The 27,500-nt window shown below is 41.7% G+C and overlaps 1 protein-coding gene across 1 annotated transcript in view; it reads right to left on the bottom strand.

Moving 5' to 3' along the window:
* Nucleotides 1-553: 553 nt before the first annotated feature.
* Nucleotides 554-27,500, bottom strand: part of smarca4b (SWI/SNF related BAF chromatin remodeling complex subunit ATPase 4b) — a 66,712-nt gene continuing 39,765 nt past the window's right edge. Inside the window, exons 15-33 of the mRNA XM_079627235.1 lie at nt 26,643-26,806; nt 26,496-26,562; nt 21,815-21,925; nt 20,565-20,807; nt 17,669-17,782; nt 16,457-16,564; nt 16,278-16,364; nt 13,552-13,598; nt 13,305-13,471; nt 12,593-12,756; nt 11,382-11,651; nt 10,259-10,336; nt 9,937-10,155; nt 5,736-5,998; nt 4,409-4,514; nt 4,226-4,327; nt 3,959-4,085; nt 2,862-2,998; nt 554-2,627 (exon numbers count right to left, since the gene is read on the bottom strand). Of these exons, the coding sequence (XP_079483361.1) occupies nt 2,589-2,627; nt 2,862-2,998; nt 3,959-4,085; nt 4,226-4,327; nt 4,409-4,514; nt 5,736-5,998; nt 9,937-10,155; nt 10,259-10,336; nt 11,382-11,651; nt 12,593-12,756; nt 13,305-13,471; nt 13,552-13,598; nt 16,278-16,364; nt 16,457-16,564; nt 17,669-17,782; nt 20,565-20,807; nt 21,815-21,925; nt 26,496-26,562; nt 26,643-26,806 (2,613 nt within the window). The 3' untranslated portion in view covers nt 554-2,588. The remainder of the gene's footprint in view (nt 2,628-2,861; nt 2,999-3,958; nt 4,086-4,225; nt 4,328-4,408; nt 4,515-5,735; nt 5,999-9,936; nt 10,156-10,258; nt 10,337-11,381; nt 11,652-12,592; nt 12,757-13,304; nt 13,472-13,551; nt 13,599-16,277; nt 16,365-16,456; nt 16,565-17,668; nt 17,783-20,564; nt 20,808-21,814; nt 21,926-26,495; nt 26,563-26,642; nt 26,807-27,500) is intronic.

Here is a 27,500-nt window from a genome sequence, read left to right as displayed (position 1 = left end):
AACTTTTTTAAATCACTTTTTTATTAATTAATTTAAAACAAATCTAATCTCTTAACTTGTTTATTTTAACCTCATGTATATATGTTTTCTCTATTACCACTCTCTTGTTGTGAGCCCTTCATAGAGAAACCCCGACAAGAATCCGCCAGCGTCTCCAACAGAAAACTACAGACACACGGTTTTAATATTTATTGGGTATCATGTAGCGAGTAAGAATCTACACACACAAACACACATTCACTACAGTCAGTGCACATGCCATTAAAGAGCTGCTACACACATCGGGATAACACGATTCATCTACAGTCACGGAGCGAATCAGCAGATACAGAATTAAAGATCGTCTTTCACATGAACACACACACACACGCGCACACGCACGCACACACACGCACGCACGCACTGATTGAAGAGCCGTTCACACAGACAGCGATGCGATCCCATCTCTCGATCTCTGAACAAGTTCAGCAGATTCACCGTTATATATTCGCCGTTCACACAGAACACGTTTCTACATTCCACTGCGCTACTTCTCACTGTTTTTCTCTGTAAACTGGACACTGGACGGACGTGTTTGACTTCCAAAAACACGGCGCTAAACTTTTCAACAACGCTGCTGAAGACCTGCGTCATTCTGTGTGAATGGCCCCGTTGAGAATGCAATACGCAAGACACTAGTCGCGTTTCCATTACCCTGTGTAATAATGTAACAAATTAGAGTTGACCAATCACAGCAGACTGGGCCATCTGACCAATCAGAGCAGAGCAGCTCTCAGAGAGGCGGGGTTTAGAGAGACTGAATCTTCAATCGAAGCCGCATTTCCATTACCCTTCAAATTACATACGAACCCGTGTAATAATGTAACAAATTAGGTAATGAGCGTTTGTTTATCCGACGCATGCAGTAAGCGGTTGACCAATCACAGCAGACTGGGCCATCTGACCAATCAGAGCAGAGCAGCTCTCAGAGAGGCGGGGTTTAGAGAGACTGAATCTTCGATCGAAGCGTTTCAGACACTGAGAAAAGAGCTGACGCTGCAGTGGAGATTATGAGGAAATTAAAGTGTTTTTGAGCTTTGAATGCGTGTAAACCTGTAGTAGGAGACTCTAAACACAATTAGGAGCCTTTAAAATAGCATAATATGGCCGCGTTTCCATTACCCTTCAAATTGCGCAAATTGAAAATACGCCCGATGGAAACACGTCAATTTCACAAAAACTCCCATTTATCGCAAAAAGTTTTTCCGCTCGCATGAGGAGGTTTTTCTGGCAATTCGAAAAATAAATATTACGCAAAACTGCAATGGAAACAGTTTTTGCGCATTTACAGTCGCCTGACGTAGAGGACGCGGTGTGTGTTGGGACAGGAGACGAGACGGAGTTCTTTATTAAATTCATAAAAGACAAAATAATTACAGCAATACTGGATTCTAAACCTCAAAGAAACGCCACAATCAAGACCTCGAAGCAGAACTGAGAAACACAAACTCCTCATATGAGCCGCTCACAGTATAAGAGTCTGTCCTCGATGTTAATGATTGGATAACACACACACACACACACACACACACACACACACACACACACACACAACACCGGTTAATGGAAACGGTGTCATTTCGCAATAGTTTTTTGTCGACATTTAGAAAAAAATCCCCAAAGTTTTGCGCAAATCTGTAATGGAAACGCGCCGTACTGGGATGAGAAAAAACACACACCCGATCAAACACACCCGTCAGCGCATGTTCATTTAGGAACAATGGAAGAGTGTGTTCTGTGTGAACGGACCTTAAAACCGATAAATGAATGTAAAACTCCTGTAAAGAGTGTTGTGAAGGAGACGCGTTCTTGTTTTTCTTGAGAGTCTCATTGTGTTTTAATTTTTTTAAACATTTTGTACTTCTTTTATCATGAAAATGTAATTTGGTGTTTGTTATGTATGCGTTTGTTGTGATGTGGCGGTTACCTTGGCCAGGCCTCTCTTGTAGAAGAGATTCTGAATCTCAACGGGACCTCCTGGTTAAACAGGTATAAAAAAAATATATAAAAAAACACTTCCCGTGAAATAACTAACAACTGGTAATATCCAAAGTGCATGTAAACGTCAGTGTGAACGGCGCACACACACACTCACACACACACACACAGCTTTTACAGCAAAATAATGATCATATCAGCATATACCAACAGGCTGTTTCTAGACTATTACATCGTACATGCAAATAACGCACTGGTGCAGCTCATCCACTGGTCACCCACTGGTCACTCACTGGTCACCCACTGGTCACCCACTGGTCACTCACTGGTCACTGGTTCATAATAAATTATTGGACAGACGATCACAAACGTTGCTCTTCTAAAACTGCGATGTGTAATATTCAGAGTCACAGAGACATCTCGTTCAGGTCTGAAGCGTCACTGGGAGAGTTTAAAGCCTCGACACACACACACACACACACACACACGCAGAGCTTCGGTCTGCACGAACGCATGAGGAGTGTGTGTGAGCGTACGGTTGTTCTGTGAGCTGATGAGGATGATGATGTTCTTCTACTGTACGACGGGATCGCTTCTGTATTGGTGGATCTTCATCCCTGCTCCTCCTCACTGACACTGTTGGATCGATCCTGAACAAACACCAGTCACACACACACACACACACACACACACAAACACACGCACGCAGACACACACGCACATTCATATTGTCTGATGCAACAAGATGTTTTGTATGCTGTGTGTGTCTGTGTGAGTGAGTGAGTGTGTGTGTGTGTGTCAGTGTGTGTGTCTGTGTGTGTGTGAGTGAGTGAGTGAGTGTGTGTGTGTCAGTGTGTGTGTGTCAGTGTGTGTGTGTGTGTCACCTCCTCCTGCTCCTCATCAGTGTCATCATCACTAACGACGGGTTTCGCGCGGGTTCTGGCGGTTCTCCTGCGTCCTCTTCCTCGCTCTGCACTTCTGTCCTTACGGCTCAGTTTAATCTTCACCTTCACAGACCGAGCTACACACACACACAAAGTTATGAGTATGTTATTTCTGAATGTTCAGGAAGTGGATTATCTCTTGCTTATCCAAACGTTAAAGGATAATTCCGGTATTTAACACCTTGAGTCTATATTGTAGTTTGTTTTGGATGAACAAGAGTGGTGGACAACATTTTTTTGACAATGGTTCCTCTCTCGAGTTTTTGACTATAAAAGAATTGGCCATGGACCCATTTAACATTGGAGTCAATGGGCATGTCCGAAAATGTCATTAAAACAGCCTTTAACATAATTTTTCAAAACTGTGCAACTCACCGAGTGATTAGTGGTGTTCGTTGATGTTCCAGAAACAAAAAGTGTTGCGAAATACAGTTTCTGTTGTGTTTTATTCGTCATTTTGTAAAATCCCATTGTTGAAAAAATAGTTCCACTATAGCAAAATAAACGGATTGGAATCATATATTGCGACGATATATTGTTTATAATCATCAACGAACACCACTAACCACTCGGTGAGTTTAACAGTTTTGTAAACAAACATTATTGGCTGTTTTAATGACATTTTCAGACATGCACATTGACTCCAATGTTAAATGGGTCCATGGCCAATTCTATTATAGTCAAAAACTCGAGAGAGGAACCATTGTCAAAAAAATGTTGTCCACCACTCTTGTTCATCCAAAACAAACTACAATATAGACTCAAGGTGTTAAATACCGGAATTATCCTTTAATGGAACATTCTGTTGTGTCATTCTTCAAGCATTATGGGAACGTTACATTTGAATGTTCTCTGAACGTCCAGAGAACTAGTAACATTAAAAAAACATTAGATGAACATCCAACTAAAATGATTTAGAAAAAAACTTTCCATAAATGATGTATAAATAATGTTTTTGTGCCGGAAGAACCTTGAGAGAACTTTGACAGAACGTGAGATTGTGAACGTGAGATTGTAAACGATTAACTGAGACTGACTCTCTGAATCCGAGCCTTCGTCCTCTTCATCTTCCTCACTGTCCTCTCCATCACTCTCTTCCTCTCTCTCGATCTTCTGACACAGGCTGGTGAAGACCGACTGCAGCACGATAGAGTCCTCGTAGATCTGACACACACACACACGCACACGCACGAGTAAATACATTTATAGATTTGTGTACGTGTGTGTGTGTGTGGGTGTGGGTGGGTGTGTGTGTGTGTGTGTGTGTGTGTGTGTGTGTGTGCGTGCGTGTGTGTGTCTCTAACCAGTGATCCCTCGAGGTTGAAGGTTTGAGCGTTCTGACACAGCAGCATCACGTCTCTCTCCAGATCATTCAGGCTTCGGTACCGGTGACTGCGGATGCGCTCCTACACACACAAACACACACACACTTGTGTAACCGAATCCACACCTGAATAGAGCTGAACCCCTGGCATGGACACACTGACCTTGATCTTCCTGAAGTCCACAGGTTTGCGGATCAGCTCGTAATACTCGGGAAGCTCCTTCCGGGACGGCAGCTGGATGAAGACCTCGCTCAACTGACGCCCGTTACTGCAACACACACACACACACACACACACTCAGAGAGGGACAATACACATACTCCAAATCTGAGTTTTGTTCCCGTTCTGATAGGATCATATTTAGCAGTGAGTGTTTGTGTGTGTCTGTGAGTGTGTGCGTGTGTGTGTGTTTGTGTATCTGTCTGTGAGTGAGTGAGTGTGTGTGAGTGTGTCTGTGTGTGAGTGAGTGTGTGTGTGCGTGTGACTTTGCTCAGACTCTTCAAATCCGATTTTGAGCACATTCTGATCATATTTAGCAAGTGTGAATGGAAAAAAATCCAACTTATTCACATGCGGTTAACAAGGAGTGTGTGTGTGTGTGTGTGTGTGTGTGTGTGTGTGTGTGTGTGTGTGTGTGTGCGCGTGTATGTGTGAGTGAGTGTTCTCTTGTTTATGTGATTTATGAGGACACAGATTTGTATAATGACGTGTGTATTACACTGGTTTATGAGGACATTTCATGAGTCCTCGTAATTCAAATAGCTTAAAAAACATAAAAAAACAATGTTTTATTAAAAATTTAAAAATGCAGAATGTTTCCTGTGATGGGCAGGTTTAGGGAAAGGGGCAGTGTGTGTGTGTGTGTGTGAGACTTTGCTCAGACTCTCTGTGTGTGTGTGTGTGTGAGAGAGAGGGAGGGAGAGAGAGAGAGAGAGAGAGAGAGAGAGAGAGAGAGAGAGAGAGAGAGTGTGCGTATGAGTGTGCGTGTGTGTGTGTGTGTGTGAGAGAGAGAGAGAGAGAGAGAGAGTGTGCGTATGAGTGTGTGTGAGTGAGAGAGAGTGTGCGTATGAGTGTGTGTGAGTGAGAGAGAGTGTGCGTATGAGTGTGCACGTGTGTGTGTGAGAGAGAGGGAGAGAGTGTGTGTATGAGTGTGAGTGTGTGCGTGTGTGAGAGAGAGAGAGAGAGAGAGTGTGCGTATGAGTGTGAGTGTGTGTGTGTGTGAGAGAGAGAGAGAGTGTGCGTATGAGTGTGAGTGTGTGTGTGTGAGTGTGAGTGTGAGTGTGAGTGTGAGTGTGAGTGTGAGTGTGTGTGTGTGTGTGTGTGTGAGACTTTGCTCAGACTCTCAGTCCAAATCTGATTTTGTGCACATTCTGATCAGATCATATTTATTAAGTGTGAATGGCGAAAAAAAGTCCAATAAATCTACATTCCCGATCTCTGGAGACTCTCTCACTGTTGCTCTGTAACTCGTCCTCGTCTCCACACTCACTTCTCCTTATATTTAATGACCGCATCCACGATCTTCTTCATCTTCTTGGTGAGCGAGGGAGGGTTCGGCGAGAGCTTCTCTGACGGCGGACGCCCTCGCTTCTTCTGCCGCTTGCTGTCGTCGTCTCGCTCGCGCGCGCCTCTCGCTCCTGAGGTGGAGGGAATCACATCCGGATCCCGATCCCGATCCCGCCTCCTCTTCCGGGTGGTCTTCTTGTGCCGAACCTCCTCCTCGATCTCGTCCAGAGTCCCGTCCTCAATGGCCTGAGAAAAGAGGCAGCGATTAGAAACGTCCGACTGAAGAAGAGAAGAAATGAACCGGATATATTAGCCTGCATTCACACGGCAAGTCTTATAGGATTAGTTCACTTTAAAAAAAACTTTTGCTGATGATTTCCTCACCCCGATGTCATCCAAGATGTCCATGTCTTTCTTTCTTCAGTCGAACAGAAATGAAGGTTTTTGATGAACACATTTCTCCATATAATGGACGTCAATGGGCCCCAAACGGGTCAAGGTCCAGATGACAGTGTCAGCGCCGCTTCAACGGGCTTTAAACGACACCAGACGATGAATACGGCTCTTATCTAGCGAAACCATCGTCATTTCTAAAATATATAAAAAAGTTTAAGTTTTATAAGCACAAGCGCTCGCCTTGCTCTGTTCTGTGATGCGCGTTCGTGACGTCACGTAATACACAGTTACGCTGTAAAGGTCACGCTTGACGAGTCAGTGTTTACAGATGTGCGGAAGGAGGACCATACACACATATTCAAATGTCTTTGTGTCAGTTTATCGTTAAAATGGCCATCTCGTGTGTGTATCCTGGTGTTGGAATATTAAAAAGCCTCAAAGAACATTTTCGTCAGGATAGAAATGTTTTACTTTTCACAGAAGCGTGACCTTTACAGCGTAACTGTGTATCACGTGACGTCACGAACGCGCATCACAGGACAGAGCAAGGCGAGCGCTTGTGCTTATAAAACTTAAACTTTATTATTTATTTGTGAAATGACGATGGTTTCGCTAGATAAGACCCGTATTCATCGTCTGGTGTCGTTTAAAGCCCGTTGAAGCGGCGCTGACACTGTCATCTGGACCTTGACCCGTTTGGGGCCCATTGACGTCCATTATATGGAGAAATGTGTTCATCAAAAACCTTCATTTCTTTTCCACTGAAGAAAGAAAGACATGGACATCTTGGATGACATCGGGGTGAGGAAACTATCAGCAAAAGTTTTTTTTAAAGTGAACTAATCCTTTAATGCACAGATCCGATCTTCTGGCCCGTCTGTTCACATTCACTTCAGACAGGACTGTGTTCAATCTGAATTAAATCCACATTTGGAAGTGGCTCAGATCGGACGCGGAAAAATCGGATCTCGTGCGGATTTCTGTGTTTACACGTGTGCAACAAACTCCGATCTGTGTCAGACGAGAGTAAAGATCGGATATCTGTGCCAGTGTGAACACAGCCTTAGTGCTGGGCAACCATTAATCACATCACAATCACGAATAAAAGTGTGTGTTTACATAATTACAGGAGAAACTGGAAATTTTTAATATGGTGCAAAAGTTCATTTATTTCAGTAATTCAACTTAAAAGGTGAAACTAATATATTATATAGACTCATTACATGCAAAGTGAGATATTTCGAGCCTTTATTTGTTATAATTTTATGGCGTATAGCTTATGAAAAGCTTTTCACAATATTCTAATTTTGAATTTGGGGATTTCATAAGACATAATCATCACAATTATAGCAAATAAAGGCTTGAAATATCTCACTTTGCATGTAATGAGTCTATATAATATATTAGTTTCACCTTTTAAGTTGAATTACTGAAATTAATGAACTTTTGCACCATATTCATATTTTTCCAGTTTCACCTGTAATTATAAATTAGAATATTGTGAAAAGGTTTTGGAGTTTCACCTGTATGTGTGTGTGCTGTGTATACTTATTTTGTAAATATAAATACACACATATGCATGTATATATTTAAGAAATATTTGTATTTATACATAATTAATATTATTTATACATACACTAAATCTAAATATTTGATATATAAATAAGACATTTTTCTTAAATATATACATGCATGTGTGTGTATTTATATATACAAAATAATTATACACAGCACACACACATATATTATGTATTGTAAACACAAACTTTTATGTTGGATGCAGTGTTGCCAGATTGGGCGGTTTTGAGCTTGATTGTGCGGGTGAAAAGGGTTTGGGCGAGTGGACTCAGTTCGGCGGTTTTCAAACATCTACATTTTAAAGTCTAATTGGTTAAAAAACTAAACTAAAGTGTGCATGTAGTTCATAAAATCAGTCATCACGACATTACAACACACACACACGCAGCAGAGTCAGCTGGCGTTGGTGTTGACGTCACGCACTTTTAGCCAATCAGCGAGCGATCAGCAGGAAGACGCGATTTAGCGCGATAACTTGTAGCTGTATATTATTCAAGTGATGCTAATGCTAAAGTGACATACAGTAAGTTGCATCTACAGAGTGAGATAGTGAGCGACTCTATAAACGTACAGATGTGGTGAGATGACTCGATGCTGAATAACTGATGAGGAGAGCACAGTTGAATGACTTAAATTGAAATGTAATACTGGACGACTCCTTTCCATGGTCCTGTGCACACTAGCCTAGCCAGACATCTGCAGCTTCTACACCGTCCGTCTGCATGCACACTCGACCCTGACAGCGGCTGAACAAGGGTTGAATCAACGATGAACCAGTTTTGACGGCTAATCCTGCGCTATGTTCTGCGATGTGTTCTTCCGGGGGTTAAAGTCATCGGTTCATTTCTTGATTGCCGTTGTGACAGTGTCCACCTGGACATTTAAAGTCATATTTGCTAATTCTCCTTAATTATTGCCCCGCTTTGATCCGTTTTCCTGGGAAATGTATTTATTTTTTATTTTAATTTATCATCGTTATTTTGTTTTAAGGAGATACTGATTGTGCTTATCAACCTTGAATGACATGGCCATAAAATTATATCACATTATACTACAGGGGCGTTGAATGCTTGAATCTGATTGGTTGACAAATGTTCTGAGGTGTGCAATTATTTTCAGGGAACCGCACGGCTAAAGTAGTTCCGGCAGGTCTTGACCGCATTACAGCTCCACATCACTGCGCGTAGTTCACTGTAATAACGGAAAATAGGATACAGTTCATAACAAGAAAAACTGCAGCCGCATGCGCTCGATCTGCGATGTTCAATGTCTAACTTCACAATCAATGGAAACATGCAGTTTAATAAATAAAGTATAGTCCTATCTATAATCAATAGAAAATTAAACTGTATATTTAAATACATTGATAGTCCTGCTGCACGGGTTTTCGTAATTATTGCAGATAATATAACAAATAAATAATTATTGATGGGCCTGTACTTGTTAAACGGGCTTTGTGTTTCATTTATTAGTCTCACTAATAGAAAAAAAAGAATGAACGAATTAAATTAAAACTAATTGAATAAATAAATAAATGCTCTCTCTCTCTCATAACTGCATTAATAACTGCATAAAGCCGGGGACACACTCACTGTAAGGCCGGTTGTGAATGTAATTTGATAGTTATGACTGATCATGCGCGCGTGTTCAGCGCGTTCAGTGTGTGTTCACAGCGGTGTTTAACATCTGCTGCGTTCACAGTCAGAGAATGTTTAGTCGTGAAGTGTGTCCAGCATTACTCTGTAGAGTTAGCGGAGGTTTGAGCCGCTGATAGCAATGGCGTTCTGGAATCAGCAGCGGATGGGTTTAGATGCGCAAGGAGTTAGTCCTGCATACAAGAGCATTTTAATGACAAAAACTTTACAAACGTCTTGAAATACATCATCTGAACAATATTTCGAGGTGTGGTAACTGTAGTATAAGCGGAGTAATTGACGACAGGCCGTTGAATTATTAGAAAACACCCGAGGAGTAACTCCGCTTCGCGTCGTGAACGCGTCACCACCTCGGGTGTGCATTATTTTTCTAATAATTCAACGGCCTGTCGTCAAATATTCCTTACTTTTGGTAGTAAAATTTGGGGCGTTTTTCTCTTGGAGTGGGCGGGTTTTGGTGAGCTTTTGGGCTGGACATCACGTCCCAATCTGGCAACACTGGCTGGATGTGATTAACAGTTGCCCAGCACTAGTGTGTGTGTGTATCTCTCTGACCTTCAGCCACTGCTTCTCCGTGAGCGAGTCGCTGTAATCGACCTCTTTCCTCTGCCGGGATCCGCGGCCGAACATCTTCTCCTCCTCTTCCTCACAGGTCAGCCTCTCCACCTCCGCGTCGTCCTTCATGATCCACGTGGGAAGCTCGTCCTCCTCCATGAGACGAGGCTTGCGCTTCGGGTTGCGCGCCTCCTCGCGCCGCCGGTCCAGATCCATGCGCTGCACAGAAACACAACGCGGCTCATTCGGACTCGCTCAGGACTCAGCGGTTCGCGATTCACATCGACTCTGTAAATGTAAGTGAGAGGAAATGAAACGAGACCATGAACTGGTCAAACTCGTCTTCGCTGCGAGCGATCATCTGATTTACGGTCTCGTCGTCCGGCACTTCGTCTTCTTCCTGACAGAGACACGGGAACAGAGCTTCAGAAATTAAAGAAAGTACAGAAAATCACGAAAAGATCCATGAACACGTTCTGAGAATAAGCTTTACGTGCTTCACAGTTAAAGGGAAATCATATTAATCTGCATATTCTGAGCAAACAACATTCTCCCATTGAATCCTGTAGATTTGAGTTAAAGTGCCCTCATTATGCGCTTTTACATTCAGAAATTCAGTCTCTCTTCCTATTGAAGCTGTGTAGGTTTGCAACTAATTTGCATAACGCTCTTGATTGGCTGAACAGCGTCTCTTAGCTCCGCCCCCAAACACTGTAGTGTATCTGAGACTGGAAGAGTTCGGTTCGTGTTGTTCGTGTGGAGAAGACGCTGTCTGAGATTGACACGGTAAAACCCACGCCATCGTTACTGTGCGTATCACTGTGATCAAGAGCTGAGATTCAGATATGATAATGAGCGTTTGCTTTCTGACCAATCAGAGCAGAGCAGCTCTCAGAGAGGCGGGGCTTAGAGACACTGAATCTTCCAACGAAGCGTTTCAGAGACCGAGAGAGAAGAGCTGACGCTGCAGTGGAGATTATGAGGACATTAAAGTGTTTTTTGATCTTTGATGCATGTAAACCTGCTGTAGGTGCCAAACCAACATGAAAAAAACATTAAAATAGCATAAAAGGGGCACTTTAACATTATAAAAATATGTTATTGTATATAATGCACACAACAGGCCTCTTTAAATGTAGTTTTCATGAATCATTAATGAATGAAACATTGGGTCTAACACTGGAATATTCTCATGCACAGATGATGTGTCCCAAATCACACACTATAAAGGTACTACATTTAATTTGCAACTGTTACAAGAATATTCTATATAGTATTTTCTAAGATTAAGTTCAGCATCACTTCACTACCATTAACAAAACCTCATGGCCTCATGGGACAGTAAAGTGTCCATCATATGCGCACTTCAGAAGCATTCGGTTATACGTACACTGTTTTATGAAGAGTAATACTATGAATTTGGATATACTACTCGTCTCACATACTGTTTGTCTCCTACTATACGCAGAAGGAGTGATACTCCTGACCTCGTCCTGCTCCTCGTGCTCCAGAATGGCCTGCAGAAACGCTCGGCGCTCATGACTCGAGGACTTCTGGTCGAACATGCCGGCCTGGATCACCTTCTGGTCGACATTCAGCTTGTACTTAGCGGCCGCTAGGATCTTTTCTTCTACACTGTTGACGGTGCAGAGACGCAGAACGCGCACCTCGTTCTGCTGTCCGATCCGATGGGCTCGATCCTGCGCCTGGAGGTCCTGCACACACAGAACACACACAGGGTGAGGGGTCACACACACACACACACACACACACAGGGGTCCCACACGCACACACACACACACACGGACACACACAGGGGTCACACACACACGCACACACACACACAGGGGTCCCACACGCACACACACACACACACGGACACACACAGGGGTCACACACACACACACACACACACACGGACACACAAAGGGGTCACATGCACGCACACACACACACACACACACACGCGCACACACGCACACACACACACACACACACACACACACACACACGCACACACACACACACACAGGGAAGTGAAATTCCAGGACTTTTCAAGCTCTACTTTTTTGGTTTTCAAGGACTTTAGAGATCTCATTTATCAAACAACATCTTTATTATCTTTTAAATTCTTAAAAAGGTAAATAGATAAATAAATAAAAACGAATCAAACTAAATGGAACAAATAAAGTGCAGCAAAATTTTTTTTTAAATTTAAACATTGAGAAAATCTCCTTTAAAGTTGTGCATTTATGTTCACGATTGTGCTGCATTCACTCACAAAAATACATGTTTTATATATTTACGGTAGGACATTTACTAAATATCTTCATGGAACATGATCTTAATATCCTCATGATTTTTGGCATAAAAGAAAAATGGATAATTTTGACCCATGCGATGTATAGTTGGCTATTGCCACAGATATACCCGTGCGGCTCCAGACTGGGTTTGTGATCCAGGGCCACATATTGTCTTTCAATAATTCAAGTGCTTTTCAAGTACCTTTTTTATAAATATGGCTGATTTTAAGGGTTCACTTTAAGCACCTTGTACGAACCCTGGAACAAACACGAGTTCTGTACGATGATGAAGATGAAGATGAAGATGATGAAGATGAAGATGATGATGAAGACGCTGTGTGAATGTGCTCTACCTGATGAGGGTTCCAGTCGCTGTCGAATATGATGACGGTATCGGCGCTCTGCAGATTGAGTCCCAGTCCTCCTGCTCTCGTGCTCAACAGGAATATGAAGTACTGAGAGGCCGGATCATTGAAGGTCTTCAGCAGCATCCCACGATCCTCTGCTTTGGTCGTGCCTAAAACACACACACACACACACACTCAACTCTGAGGAGGCAAATCTCAATTCTGTCTCCGTCAGTTCTTAAAACGTTACAAAAAGTTAAAAACTTGTATTTTTAAAAAAAAATAATCCTTTTTTGAACACATCGAGAGAAAAAAAGAGAAAAAAAAAGATTAAGAACACAAACATTAACAATAACTGTTACATGAAAAATTTAAAAATCTAATTTCTGTATCTGTTAGTTCTAAAAACTTTTATTTTTTAAACAGTTTTTCCTTTTTTGTACACATCAAGGAGGAAAAAAAGAAAAAAAAAGGGAAAAAAAGAATAGAAAAAAAGTTTAATAATAACTTTAATAAAAATAACAACTGTATTCCACAATTCCATCCACGTTTTCCACATCACAGAAATCATGTGATCTCCTGGTGTCCAATTGGCCCTTCAGCGGGTCAAAAATGTGGTACGGTACGGTTTGGTTTGTCCAGATCAGCATGAGCTTTAATAATAATAATCATGCTCTACTTTGCAAACACCACAAACCAAAGAGAAACACAGACTCACCATCCAGACGAAGATATTTAAAGCTGCGGTACGCAAAATAATCCTCCATTATGGTCATCAGTGACGTCATTTGGCAGAAGAGCAGCACTTTGTGATTGGACGCCCGTAACTTGGGCAAAATACGATCCAGCACCTCAAACTTTCCTGAGGCCCGGTACAGGTCGGCCCTGCGGGTCAGAGGTTAAATAAAGGTCATATAAAGGCTGAGTCCTGGCGACGTCTAACGTGTCACGCTGTGTTTGCTCACCCTTGAACTATCCCGCCAGAGAAACCCAGATGCTCCGAAAACGACTCCTGCAAAAGCAGCACATTCAGCACGGCAAGACAAGCCTCCGCACGTTCAGCAGAAGATCAGCACACGGACACAGACACACTAAAGCTGAACTACTGAGCCCCCTTTACACGATGTGATATAATCTCTGGTGTCCCCAGAATGTCTGTGAAACTTCAGCTCAAAATACAAGATCATTTATTAAAGCATGTTAAAATGGACACTTTTTGGGTGTGAGCAAAAACACGCCGGTTTTGTGTGTGTCGCTTTAAATGCAAATGAGCTGTAGCTCCGCCTCCGTTCAGAAGAGGGCGGGGCTTCAGAAACTGCGGCAATAACAGAACGGGCCGATCTCACTCGTCCAGAATCCCAGAGTAACCAGCAGTGAGCTCAGGCTTACGGAGAGACTCAGGGAGAGCTTCTGGATGTTAGCGGAGACATTTCTGTAGTTGTTGTGGAGTTACACTGATCATCTCATCATCATGTTGAACTCTTACACAAGAGTCCACAGTTCCTGAGGGGTTTATGAGACAGCGCTGACATGTTCTGGTCACTAGTGTCCAGTCTGTGCTCGACCACACAACAGTTTCATGCTTTGCTGGATCTTCTGCCATCACGTTACAACCGGTCTCTGTCGTCGCTCGAGGAACAAAATGTCGGCTGGTGTGTGTAAACCAGTGTTGGGGAAATGCATTAGAAGTAACTTGAGTTAAGTAATCAGATTACTTTTTCAAGTAACTAGTAAAGTAACGCATTACTTTTAAAATTTAGTTACTGAGTTACTTGTTCAATTAAGTAACACAAGTTACTGTGTTTTCCCATTTATTGACTGACAGCTCTCCTGTCCTCATGTTCAGACAAATCAAAGTGCAGAGGCGTGTGTGTGTGTGTGTGTGTGAACATGATGCTTATTGTAGTTCTAGACTAAATGTGAGCATTTACTCATTTCACTTGCACAAAAAAATATTAAATATTCCTGAAAATGAATAAAATCAGTGAAATGCAGAATCAGAATACTATGCAAACCTCCAATAACTAAATATGTTAAAGGAACACTTCACCTCTGGAAAGATGAATGTGTATTTAAAATGGGTCATTTATGTAGAAGAAATGTGAAATTATTTTTGAATTTGGAGCCTTCTAGACTGAGAAAAGCCAGAAAATGTATTTTTGGCTTATGGGGATGAAAGACAACAACTCCCAGAATGCACTTGCTTCGCTGCCCTAGGAGGCCACGCCCAAGCCACGCCTACCGGTAAGAGATCGCAGTAAACAACACGGCTATGCTACTATTGAGTCTCCGTGAGTCTGCCCAGTATTTTGATGTCGCCCAAAATGTCCAGGATTCGGCCTTTGCGTTCTACAGTCGCCATTCATCATGTTTACTGTGACGAGCAGGAACGAGACTGACGGCCGCGGAGAACGATGCGAGCCCGGCGGCGTGATTACTGATGAGTGGCGCCGGCGCCTGTGAGACGCACCGGTCTCGTCTCATTCTCTCACGGAGGAGCGGGAATTTTCCTAGCAATGTTAAAACGCACATCAAACGATCACTTGTTTAGCGTTCATGTAAACACTACATTCAGATTCACCGATCGGAGTGAATTCAGTTAGATTGAAACAAAAGGTGTGCATGTAAACTATGAATGCGACTGCAGAAAGCAAAAGCCGAATCCTGGACATTTTGGACCATCTCGACGGCCGGACATGTCCGGGAAAAAGAGGATGGTCACCGCTACTACTCCACAGAATAAGAAACTGTTAGCTTAGCTTCCTAATAAAGAATGGCTGACACTATTTGTACATTCTGTGAGTGAGATCCCTCCTCTATGGGCGGGTTGAAAACATGCGGAACAGCGCCTTCTACTGGATAAATGATGAGTTTGTAGTCTTACCCTTATTCAAAGAAATTTGACTTCCTGCTTTTTATGACGCAAATTGACGATTTTTGCGTCATAAAAAGCAGGAAGTGGAACACTTAAATCCTTATTTCTCCCATCTCAGGGGAAAATAAGGGAATAAACCATGACCATTCGAAAATGTGACTGGGTTTCTAAAGATACAAAGTCTAATGCAAATGGGTGAAGTGTTCCTTTAAATAAAACATACATTTTTATGCATTTAATCTCACTTTATTGACCAATGTACTTTCTTCTGACCTTCGATGATTCAGTTTAATAAGCAGAAATGACTATAGATAGATAGAAAGGTTTGCTTTCCTCTACTGTACACATGTCCTTCAGTCTGAGGATTATTATTTCACTTTTGCTGTGAAAGGGTCTTTACATTTGCCCAAAAATAGAACGTTTGTGTTATAAAAAAACAAGCTCAGCCCAAGTAACGCAAAAGTAACGTAACGCATTACTTTTCTAAAAAAGTCACTAAGTAATGCAATTAGTTACTTTTTAAGGGAGTTACGCAATATAGTAATGCATTACTTTTAAAAGTAACTTTCCCCAACACTGGTGTAAACGTGCAGATTAAGGGCCGGTAATATTATAATAAGATCCTCTTCATATGTCAGAAGGGGAGAGAAATCTGATTTTATCTATTTTTTTACATGCTTGCAGAGAAAGGCTCACCAGAACAAAGTTACTGGGTTTCACTTTTCACGTTTTCTGTGTTGGTAGAAGCACCGGACCCGATTACACACTTACACACGGGGAAAGCCAGATTTTCATGATACGTCCCCTTTAACGCACCTCAATTTGCTGGAACATGTAGGGATGATTACAGATCTTCCTCAGCTGCATAATGGTGTTCATCAGAGTCTTAGTGCCGCCTTTACCCTGAAACACACACAATGTTCAACAACACGCATGATGTCCAGCACTGAGGCGTTTCTGTGATAAACACACAGATTCATCGCGCTCTTGCTCACCTTCTTGTCCTTCTCGGAGCCGTCGGTGAGCAGAACTCCTTTAGCCTGCATGTGCCGGTACAGAACCCTCTGAAGAGCCGACATGTCACACTTTATCACGTACTCCACCTGCACACGGACACACAACACCACAGATACTAGAGACTCAAGCTGTGTTCCCATCCAAGTAGTGCATTTAACTTATGCACAAAACTGAAATATTGCATTAAACATTTGTGAATAAAGCAGAGTTTCCATCCCATGTGTTCAAGAAAACAAAATCATCACTTCCTGGGAAACTGGTGCACAATATCAGTAATAAAACTGAGTTTCTGCAGTCGGCTGTTTTAAACGAGTGTGTGTCGAGCGTCAGAGAAACTCAGTAAGCGCTGTCGTGTTCTCTAGCGTTCGGACGCTGGTGTTCGGGAACACACTCGTGTGTGTGAGACGCTTCTGGAGGGAGTTACACACACTCATTCTGATCACACACTTCGACTCCGGCGTTTCAGAAACACCAAACCAACATTAGAGACGCTGCGACGCCATTGGTCCACTGCTTACTCCAGTTATCCAATCACAGCTGACGCTGAGGGAAAGTCATGCGAGTTTATTGAGGGATTTATTCAGTAAATGTGTTTCCAAACTTTTTTATGCAAAAAATGTATGTGCATCTTGGCGTTTCCATGAAACGATTAATCGCAATCAAAAGTTTGTATTTACATAATATATGTGCGTGTACTGTGTATAATTGTTTTGTATATATATATATATATAAATACACACATGCATGTATATATTCAAGGATTTTTTTTTATTTACATATAACATATTAACATTTATATATAATTTATATATATATATAAAGTATATACATGCAAATGTTTCTTAAATATATGCATGCATGTGTGTGCAATTACAATATAATTATACACAGCACACACACATATATTATGTAAACACAAACTATATTTTCCATCCAGCATTTTTCTTATGCGATAACCCAAACGTTTCATAAAATGATGCAGATGGAAACATCTTAACACACACACACACACACACACACACACACACACACACACACACACAAAATGATGCAGATGGAAACATCTTGACACACACACACACACACACACACACACACACACGCGCACACACACACACACACACACACACACACACACACACACACACACACACACACACACACACACACACACACACACACACACACACCTTCTCCGGCAGCTGCGCCTCCACTTCTTTCTTCAGTCTTCGCAGCAGGAACGGCCGGAGCACTTTATGCAGGCGCCGGATGATCAGGATCGTCTCCTCCTCGTTCAGGTCCACCTGACACACACCATCCAACACCACTGTCAGTCAGGTCTTCAAGTTTAATCAAATATTCATTTTTGACAGATGGGAATCATAATATTTTCCTTCATGAAAACATTGTGCTACATTTAGGATCTGTTTACACCTGGTGTTACTAAGCGTTCTGGTTAAACTGGGTCTAAAACGCTTCCAGCTTGTCCACTTTCACCACTTCCTGCGGTTTCGTAGTGTAAACACTCTATGCTTTCGAACAGTCACTAAAGACCGTCTGCTCTCCGTCTACTGATCTAATGCATAACATTATGGGAAGCGCGCTAACCAGACGGGATCTAAACTGTCAGCTGGAGACCCAAGTTTGGTTTGAAGATGAAAAACATCCCAAGCTCAATGTTCTCTCAGCATTCCTGATTTCTCACACACACTCACAGCGTTCGGCGGGTCTTGTGTCTGTCAGAAACTAAAGCTCATCTCCGGCGCGTTCATATGTAAATCGCGTGAGCTTATTCGTCCACTAGATCGAAAGATCTGAAAACACACATTCCTTCCCATAGAAGAGATCAGGACAGAAGTGAAAGTGGACAAAAGAGACGGATTAAAACTCCAGCTGTAAACGGGAATGTGTCCCTCGTCTACTTGTGATCCGATCCACAAGCGCATCTTAACACCAGCTGTAAACAGAGCCTTTAAATTAATCTCACAACTTTGCTTTGAATCATGCTGGAATTGATAGGTTAAAATTCAGCTAATTGCATTTGGTTTCCAACAATAGCTGTAAGCGGTTGACCAATCACAGCAGACTGGGTCATCTGACCAATCAGAGCGGAGCAGCTCTCAGAGAGGCGGGGTTAGACAGACTGAATCTTCGATGGAAGCGTTTCAGACGCTGAGAGAGAAGAGCTGACGCTGCAGTGCAGATTATGAGGAAATTAAACAGTTTTTTGACCTTTTGGGGTATACATTTAAACCTATTTTAGGAAACTCCAAAACACAATTAGCGACCCTCGCGTCCTGGAACAAATCCTTCCCTCGTGGGTCAAAATGACCCGAAGCCCTAAAATTATACTTAATTTTATTTTATTTTGTCCATAAAGCTTTTTTTATTTCATTTTGATAATATTTTTTTAATTTTTGGGAGATTTTCTTTTTTTATTTACCTTTGAATTACTAGATGTAATCAATAAATAATCAATAAATAGTCATTTAAGCATATTCCCCACATTCTTTCAACTTAAATTCAAAATAACTCACAATTTCAAGCATAAACCTTCGATTTCAGCTCAAAATATTTTACATTGGGTGTCTTTGCTGACCTCTAAATAATAAGAAGTCGGCGCCTAAATAACAATCGGAAGTTGTTTCTGAAAATGAAACAAAGGGGCGTGCCTGACAGCATGATAAGAATCTTGGCATACTGGTATGCCAACCAGAGTATGCAGGTCAGATGGGGTAATAGAGTCTCCCCTCCGTTTAGTGTTGGTAATGGAGTAAGACAAGGGGGGTTACTCTCCCCGGCCCTTTTCAACCTGTATATGAATGACTTATCAGAACAACTAAGAGGCGGCAAAACTGGTTGTATGATTGGTAACGCTTTAATAAATCATTTTATGTATGCCGATGATCTGGCTATTGTTTCCCTAGCAGTGCTGGATGTCAACAGTTGCTGAATATATGTTCTGATTATGGGCTCAAATATGACGTGCAGTATAATGCTAAGAAAAGTGTTGTCATGATATGCAGAACAAAAGGGGATAAAGACCTCAACTTTCCAGTTTTTCATCTGGCAGGCAAAGTGCTAGGTGTTTGTAATAAAACACTTCCTCACAGATCAATTGTCTGATGATGATGACATGTATAGGCAGTGTCGTATGCTTTATGCTCAAGCTAACATGTTAGCAAGAAAATTCTATATGTGTTCAGACAATGTTAGGATAAGGCTCTTTCAAGCCGACTGTACTCCACTCTACACTGCCCCACTGTGGGCCAAGTTTAAAAAGACAACCATACATAAGCTTCAGGTGGCTTATAATGACTGTATGCGAATATTGCTTCAAAAACCTAGGTGGTGTAGTGCAAGTGAATTGTTTTGTAATGCAAGAGTCAACACTTTTCAGGCTTTATTGAGAAATCTGATGTACAAATTTATTGGTCGACTGGATGGTTCTCAGAATGGTATTATTAAGTTACTGGTAAATCCTAGTGAAAGTGTTGTGCGATACCAGTCACAGCTGTGGAAGCACTGGTACAACTGTCTTTTATAATTGGTAATTGTTTGGTTGTTGTTGTGTTGTTGTTGTTGTTGTGTTTTTTTATGGTTTTCTAATGGACCTTGAGTCAGTCAATAAAGTTGAACTGAACTGAATAATATAACATGATATTTCATGACTCTAGATGGCCTTATAGCTCTATATATGGAGCAAATGAGCTGTTCCGCTGGGTCCTAAAGTCAGTTTCTCTTCAGTATGCATTCAGATACACATGTAGACATTATAAAATAATTTCTTTGGTAAAGTTTTAGCATTTTTAGCTTGGAATTTGAGCATTTTTAGGTTTTTCTATGTGTACTGAAGCATTCTATTCATTCCTAAGGGGGTCAAATTGACCCGATGGTGAAGGATTTGTCACTTCTTAAAATTTAACCCACAAACCTCCTCGAATCCATTAAAAAAATGTTTTGTGTATTCATGGTTTGAGAGTGACAAAAGTCATGGGGTCTCGGACCCCTGCAATGAACACAAATTTTTAAAAAACATCCGTGTCAGAATGACCCGAGGGGAGGATGAGGGTAGTTTACACACACCTTCTCTCCGGTCATGGCGAAGGGAGCGTTGAACCACTGCTCAAACGTGCTGCAGCTCTTGAAGATGGTGGGCAGCAGAAAGTTGAGCAGCGCCCAGAGCTCGGGAAGCTTGTTCTGTAGCGGCGTGCCGGTCAGCAACACACGCCGCGGCGCCAGGTAGTGTGTGTTCAACACCTGCGTCAGCTTACAGTGGTGGTTCTTCATGCGGTGACCTTCGTCCACGATCATGTACTTCCAGCGAATCTGTATCAGGTGACATGAGCTCATCAGCAGGTTTCTGATCGAGGGCAACCCTCACAATACAAGTCAATGGAGACGCTCTGTCTCTATGGCTCACATTTATCCCGCCTACAAGAGAGGGCTGAGGCTCAAACACACACACACACACACACACTCACTCACTCACTCACTCACTGACTCACTCACTCACTCACTCACTCACTCACTCACTCACTCACTCACTCACTCACTCACTGACTCACTCACTCACTCACTCACTCACTCACTCACTGACTCACTGACTCACTGACTCACTCACTCACTCACTCACTCACTCACTCACTCACTGACTCACTCACTGACTCACTCACTCACTCACTCACTCACTCACTCACTCACTCACTCACTCACTGACTCACTCACTCACTCACTCACTCACTCACTCACTGACTCACTCACTCACTCACTGACTCACTCACTCACTCACTCACTGACTCACTCACTCACTCACTCACTCACTCACTGACTCACTCACTCACTCACTGACTCACTCACTGACTCACTCACTCACTCACTCACTGACTCACTCACTCACTCACTGACTCACTCACTCACTCACTGACTCACTCACTCACTCACTCACTGACTCACTCACTCACTCACTCACTCACTCACTCACTGACTCACTGACTGACTCACTCACTCACTCACTCACTCACTCACTCACTCACTCACTCACTCACTCACTGACTCACTCACTCACTCACTCACTCACTCACTCACTCACTCACTCACTCACTCACTGACTCACTGACTCACTCACTCACTCACTCACTCACTCACTGACTCACTCACTCACTCACTCACTCACTCACTCACTGACTCACTGACTGACTCACTCACTCACTCACTGACTCACTGACTCACTCACTCACTCACTCACTCACTCACTCACTCACTCACTCACTCACTCACTCACTCACACACACTCACACACTCACACACTCACACACACACCCCGCGGGCTTTACCTTGGCCAGCACCTGCTTGTCTTTGATGATGTATTCGTAGGTCGTGAGCAGGACGTTGAACTTGCCGCTGCGCAGCTGTGGGACGAAGGCTCTTCTGGCAGCAGGAGACCCCTGAACACACGTCACATGATCACAAGCCCACCAATGAGCCGCGAGAAACTCATCAGCGTTCGGGAGGAAACCACATCAGAGGACATGCCCGTTTCATAAAGTGGTAAACTACACTGAAGCTGCGTAGTCAACATGTACCAGTAATCAAAACGTACAATTCTTATTTTTTATGGAATATTGCAGTATTTATTACAATTGATTTATCTGTGCACATCATTATTTTTTCAAATTCATGTTCCTCGTAATCTTGAATCAGAATAAGTTCCTCTTGCAGCGTCTCATCTCTTCTCTGATGATGTGGGCGGGGCAACCTGTCACTCACATGAGATCAGCCAATAGCAAACCACAACCTTCCAATCAATTCCCCACAGACTGAATCAAGCCCCGCCCACATGTGTTCTTGTTCCTGAAGCATTTCACTCGATATACGGCACAGTAGAGAGCCTAAGTCCCGCCCCTTCCGGTGGACCATGGGACATTCATTCGGAAAAATATTGTATGGTAGTCAATGGCGAGAGACAACAAATATTTTGATCTCGTTTGAATTGTTCCCTGAATTACACATATGAACGTCGCAGTTTGATGTAAAACTGTTGAGGTATAAGACTGTGAAAATACGTCATTACAAAGACTACAAACCCAAAAGGCGCACATGTGACGTCATACCTTTTCTCTCAATGAATGAAGCTAACTTTACAGAAGCTAACTTTACTGAAGCTAACTTTACTGAAGCTAACTCTACTGAAGCTAACTCTACTGAAGCTAACTCTACTGAAGCTAACTTTACTGGAGCTAACTTTACTGGAGCTAACTTTACTGGAGCTAACTCTACTGAAGCTAACTCTACTGAAGCTAACTTTACTGGAGCTAACTTTACTGGAGCTAACTTTACTGGAGCTAACTTTACTGGAGCTAACTCTACTGAAGCTAACTCTACTGAAGCTAACTTTACTGAAGCTAACTTTACTGAAGCTAACTTTACTGAAGCTAACTTTACTGACGCTAACTTTACTGACGCTAACTGTACTGAAGCTAACTTTACTGACGTTAACTTTACTGAAGCTAACTTTACTGAGGCAAACTTTACTGAAGCTAACTTTACTGAAGCTAACTTTACTAACGTTAACTTTACTGAAGCTAACTTTACTGAAGCTAACTTTACTGACGCTAACTTTACTGACGCTAACTTTACTGAAGCTAACTTTACTGAAGCTAACTTTACTGACGCTAACTTTACTGAAGCTAACATTACTGAAGCTAACTTTACTGAAGCTAACTTTACTGAAGCTAACTTTACTGAAGCTAACTTTACTGAAGCTAACTTTACTGAGGCTAACTTTACTGAGGCAAACTTTACTGAAGCTAACTTTACTGAGGCTAACTTTACTGAGGCTAACTTTACTGGAGCTAACTTTACTGGAGCTAACTTTACTGAAGCTAACTTTACTGGAGCTAACTTTACTGAGGCTAACTTTACTGAGGCTAACTTTACTGGGGCTAACTTTACTGAGGCTAACTTTACTGAGGCTAACTTTACTGAGGCTAACTTTACTGACGCTAACTTTACTGAAGCTAACTTTACTGAAGCTAACTTTACTGACGCTAACTTTACTGAGGCTAACTTTACTGAAGCTAACTTTACTGACGCTAACTTTACTGAAGCTAACTTTACTGAAGCAAACTTTACTGAAGCTAACTTTACTGAAGCTAACGTTACTGAAGCTAACTTTACTGAAGCTAACGTTACTGAAGCTAACTTTACTGAAGCAAACTTTACTGAAGCTAACTTTACTGGAGCTAACTTTACTGAAGCTAACTTTACTGAAGCTAACTTTACTGAAGCTAACTTTACTGAGGCTAACTTTACTGAAGCTAACTTTACTGAAGCAAACTTTACTGAAGCTAACTTTACTGAAGCTAACTTTACTGAAGCTAACTTTACTGAAGCTAACTTTACTGAAGCTAACTTTACTGAAGCTAACTTTACTGAAGCTAACTTTACTGAAGCTAACTTTACTGAAGCTAACTTTACTGAGGCTAACTTTACTGAAGCTAACTTTACTGAAGCTAACTTTACTGAAGCTAACTTTACTGAACTTTACTGAAGCTAACTTTACTGAGGCTAACTTTACTGAAGCTAACTTTACTGAAGCTAACTTTACTGAGGCTAACTTTACTGAAGCTAACTTTACTGAAGCTAACTTTACTGAAGCTAACTTTACTGAGGCTAACTTTACTGAAGCTAACTTTACTGAAGCTAACTTTACTGAGGCTAACTTTACTGAAGCTAACTTTACTGAAGCTAACTGTACTGAAGCTAACTTTACTGAAGCTAACTCTACTGAAGCTAACTTTACTGAAGCTAACTTTACTGAAGCTAACTTTACTGAAGCTAACTGTACTGAAGCTAACTTTACTGAAGCTAACTTTACTGAAGCTAACTGTACTGAAGCTAACTTTACTGAAGCTAACTGTACTGAAGCTAACTTTACTGAAGCTAACTGTACTGAAGCTAACTTTACTGAAGCTAACTTTACTGAAGCTAACTTTACTGAGGCTAACTTTACTGAAGCTAACTTTACTGAAGCTAACTTTACTGAAGCTAACTTTACTGAAGCTAACTGTACTGAAGCTAACTTTACTGAAGCTAACTTTACTGAAGCTAACTGTACTGAAGCTAACTTTACTGAGGCTAACTTTACTGAAGCTAACTTTACTGAAGCTAACTTTACTGAAGCTAACTTTACTGAAGCTAACTTTACTGAAGCTAACTGTACTGAAGCTAACTTTACTGAAGCTAACTTTACTGAAGCTAACTTTACTGAAGCTAACTTTACTGAAGCTAACTTTACTGAGGCTAACTTTACTGAGGCTAACTTTACTGAAGCTGTGACGTATAGTGCGAGACGAGAGATGAAATTCATCGAGTGATTTCCACATAAAACTAAACGTTACTCTTCTGTTTTATGACAAACTGCGACTTTCTTGACTTTCATAATGATCTTTTAAATAGACAAACATCATGTGTGTAATTCAGGGCACAGTTCGGACGGAATAAAAAGATAAGTTGTCTCTCGCCATTGACTACCACACAGATTTTTTCTGAAATAAGGTCCCATGAGCCGGAAGCGGAGCGGCGGGACTGTGGCTCTCTATAGAGGAGAAAAGACCAGCGCAACTTCACTTTCATAATGACTTTAAAGTAATCATGTAACTGACTATTTACTTATGTAAGGGACTTACAAAATAAGGGACACCCCCCCCCCCCCCCCCCCCCCCCCCCCCATAGAGCTTTTCGACTTCTTCCAATTTCAAACATCTTTTTTTAAATATCATCTGTAGTCTGCCACTTTGCCACTGTTTATGTGTGTTTTGCGTTGTTTCTGATTTTGAGGATTTGACGAGGTCAAATTGTTTTTAGGAAAAATGCTCAACTTTGACAAAGTCATTTTTATTGTTATAATTGTGATTTCATAATATGTAGATATGAATCAAACTAAAAACTAGTGAAAATATGTATTTTAGTCAAATAGCAAATGGTGTAGCTCTGCAGCCATCTACTAAAGTAATCATTTCTTTACTTTTTAAACGATATTTTCCAAAAGATGGGCAAAAATCTTACACTAAACCATGTCAAATTATCCATATCCATGAACGTTAGAAATGTGGGTCTTTTATAAAGTGAATTTTACTTTTTTTTTTTTTACTGTTTTTGTATTAATTTTTTTTATTTATTTATATAGCCTAAATTTAAAAAATATATAATAAATCCTCCTAAAACTATAAATCCAAAAAAAATCTATTATGTTGTTTCAAAATTACATTTTGTTGAAACATCACAAGTGTGACTCCCCAACCCCCCCCAACACACTAACATAAAAAACAGATATTATTCAAATTTATTTAAAAAAAATTGTAGATCTAGAAAGTGTTGTCACCCGTGCAAAGTCTCACGCCATTTGGACACAGATAATTTTTTTTTTTATTTCAGCAAACGTTATTTGGGGTCAGAGACCCGACCAGCGCACGAGGGGTTAAACACGTGCAGGTTTACAAAGACGCTAAAATGCAATCACGCAATGAGCTTCTCTACTACGAAATTAATTTTTTTATATTTGCTATTAGTATTATTATCCATACTGCAAAATCCTTATGTTTCTATTCAACTATATGTGAGCCTAATGTAAAATACGGGACAAATCGCGTCCCTTATTGATTTGATACGGGACGCATCATCTTACTTGTAAATACGGGATGATTGCGTATTTTAAGGGACGGGTGGCAACCCTGTTGTCTTTGCTTTAAAGCTGCAATTAAATTCGTTTCATATTTGATGAAGTTTGCATCATTGATCATTATTTTGCTTTTTATTACTGTGACCGTGTGAAGCCACTTTGAAACAATCTCCTATTATAATCCAGCGCTATTTAAATCAGTGTGACTTGACTTGATAAGCTAGAGCAGAAGTGAAATGCAGCCAGTAGTTCGTAGTTAAGCTCCTCCCCGACTCTGATTCATATTTACAGTATCGTACGACATCTGTCACACGTCAGACTTCATCACAACTTACCTTGTACGAGACTTTGACGACAGACGGCGCCCATTTATCAAACTCATAGACCCAGTTAGACAGAGTTCTGCCAGAGAAACACAGCGTTGATGAAAACAGACACTGTGTGTTGTGAGATATGTGTGTGAGAAGTGAAGAGCGACTGACGAGAGCGGCACGATGATGAGGTAGGGCCCGTTCAGGCGCTTGTTCTCCATCAGGTATGTGATGAGCGCGATGGTTTGGATGGTTTTGCCCAATCCCATCTCGTCCGCCAGGATCCCGTTCAGATTATTGTTATACAGAGACACCAGCCACTCCAAACCCTTGATCTGCACACACACACACCACACACACACACACACACACACACACAGTCAAAGCAGAGATACTAAACAGTTTTTTTTTCGTGTGAGTGTGTGTGTGTGTGTATGTGTGTGTGTGAGAGTGTTGAGTGAGTGAGTGTGTGTTAAAGTGGGAGTGTGTGGTGTGTGTGTGTGTTGAGTGAGTGAGTGTGTGTGTTAAAGTGAGTGAGTGAGTGAGTGAGTGTGTGTATAAGTGTGTGAGTAAGTGTGTGTGTGTGTGTGTGTGTGTGTGTGTGTGAGTAAGTGTGTGTGTGTGTGTGTGTGTGTGTGTGTGTGTGTGTGAGTGTGAGTGAGTGAGTGAGTGAGTGGAAGAGTGAGTGAGTGAGTGTGCGTGTGTGTGTGTGTGTATTAGTGTCTGTGTCGAGAATGTGAGTGTGTGTGAATGTGTGTTGTATTGTGTGTGTTTGTATCGATCGGCGGCTCTCTGCCACTGAAACACCCACATCAGGTGACTACTAATACTGAAAGTGTGTGTGTGTGTGTGTGAAGTTTTAGCACAAAATACCCCACAGATATTTTTATATAGCATGTTAAAGTTGTCACTTTTTGAGGGTTTGAGAAAACCCACCGTTTTATGCCTGCCCCTTTAAATGCAAATGAGCTGCTGCAGAGGGCGGGGTTTCAAGAGCTCGCATGTGTGTGTGTTAGCAGCTGCGATTAC

This window comes from Phoxinus phoxinus (genome assembly GCF_949152265.1).
Source record: "Phoxinus phoxinus genome assembly, chromosome: 11".
In the NCBI taxonomy this organism is placed as follows: Eukaryota; Metazoa; Chordata; class Actinopteri; order Cypriniformes; family Leuciscidae; genus Phoxinus; species Phoxinus phoxinus.
Note: the sequence above shows the minus strand (reverse complement) of the source record. Positions and strands in the feature narration are given on the sequence as shown.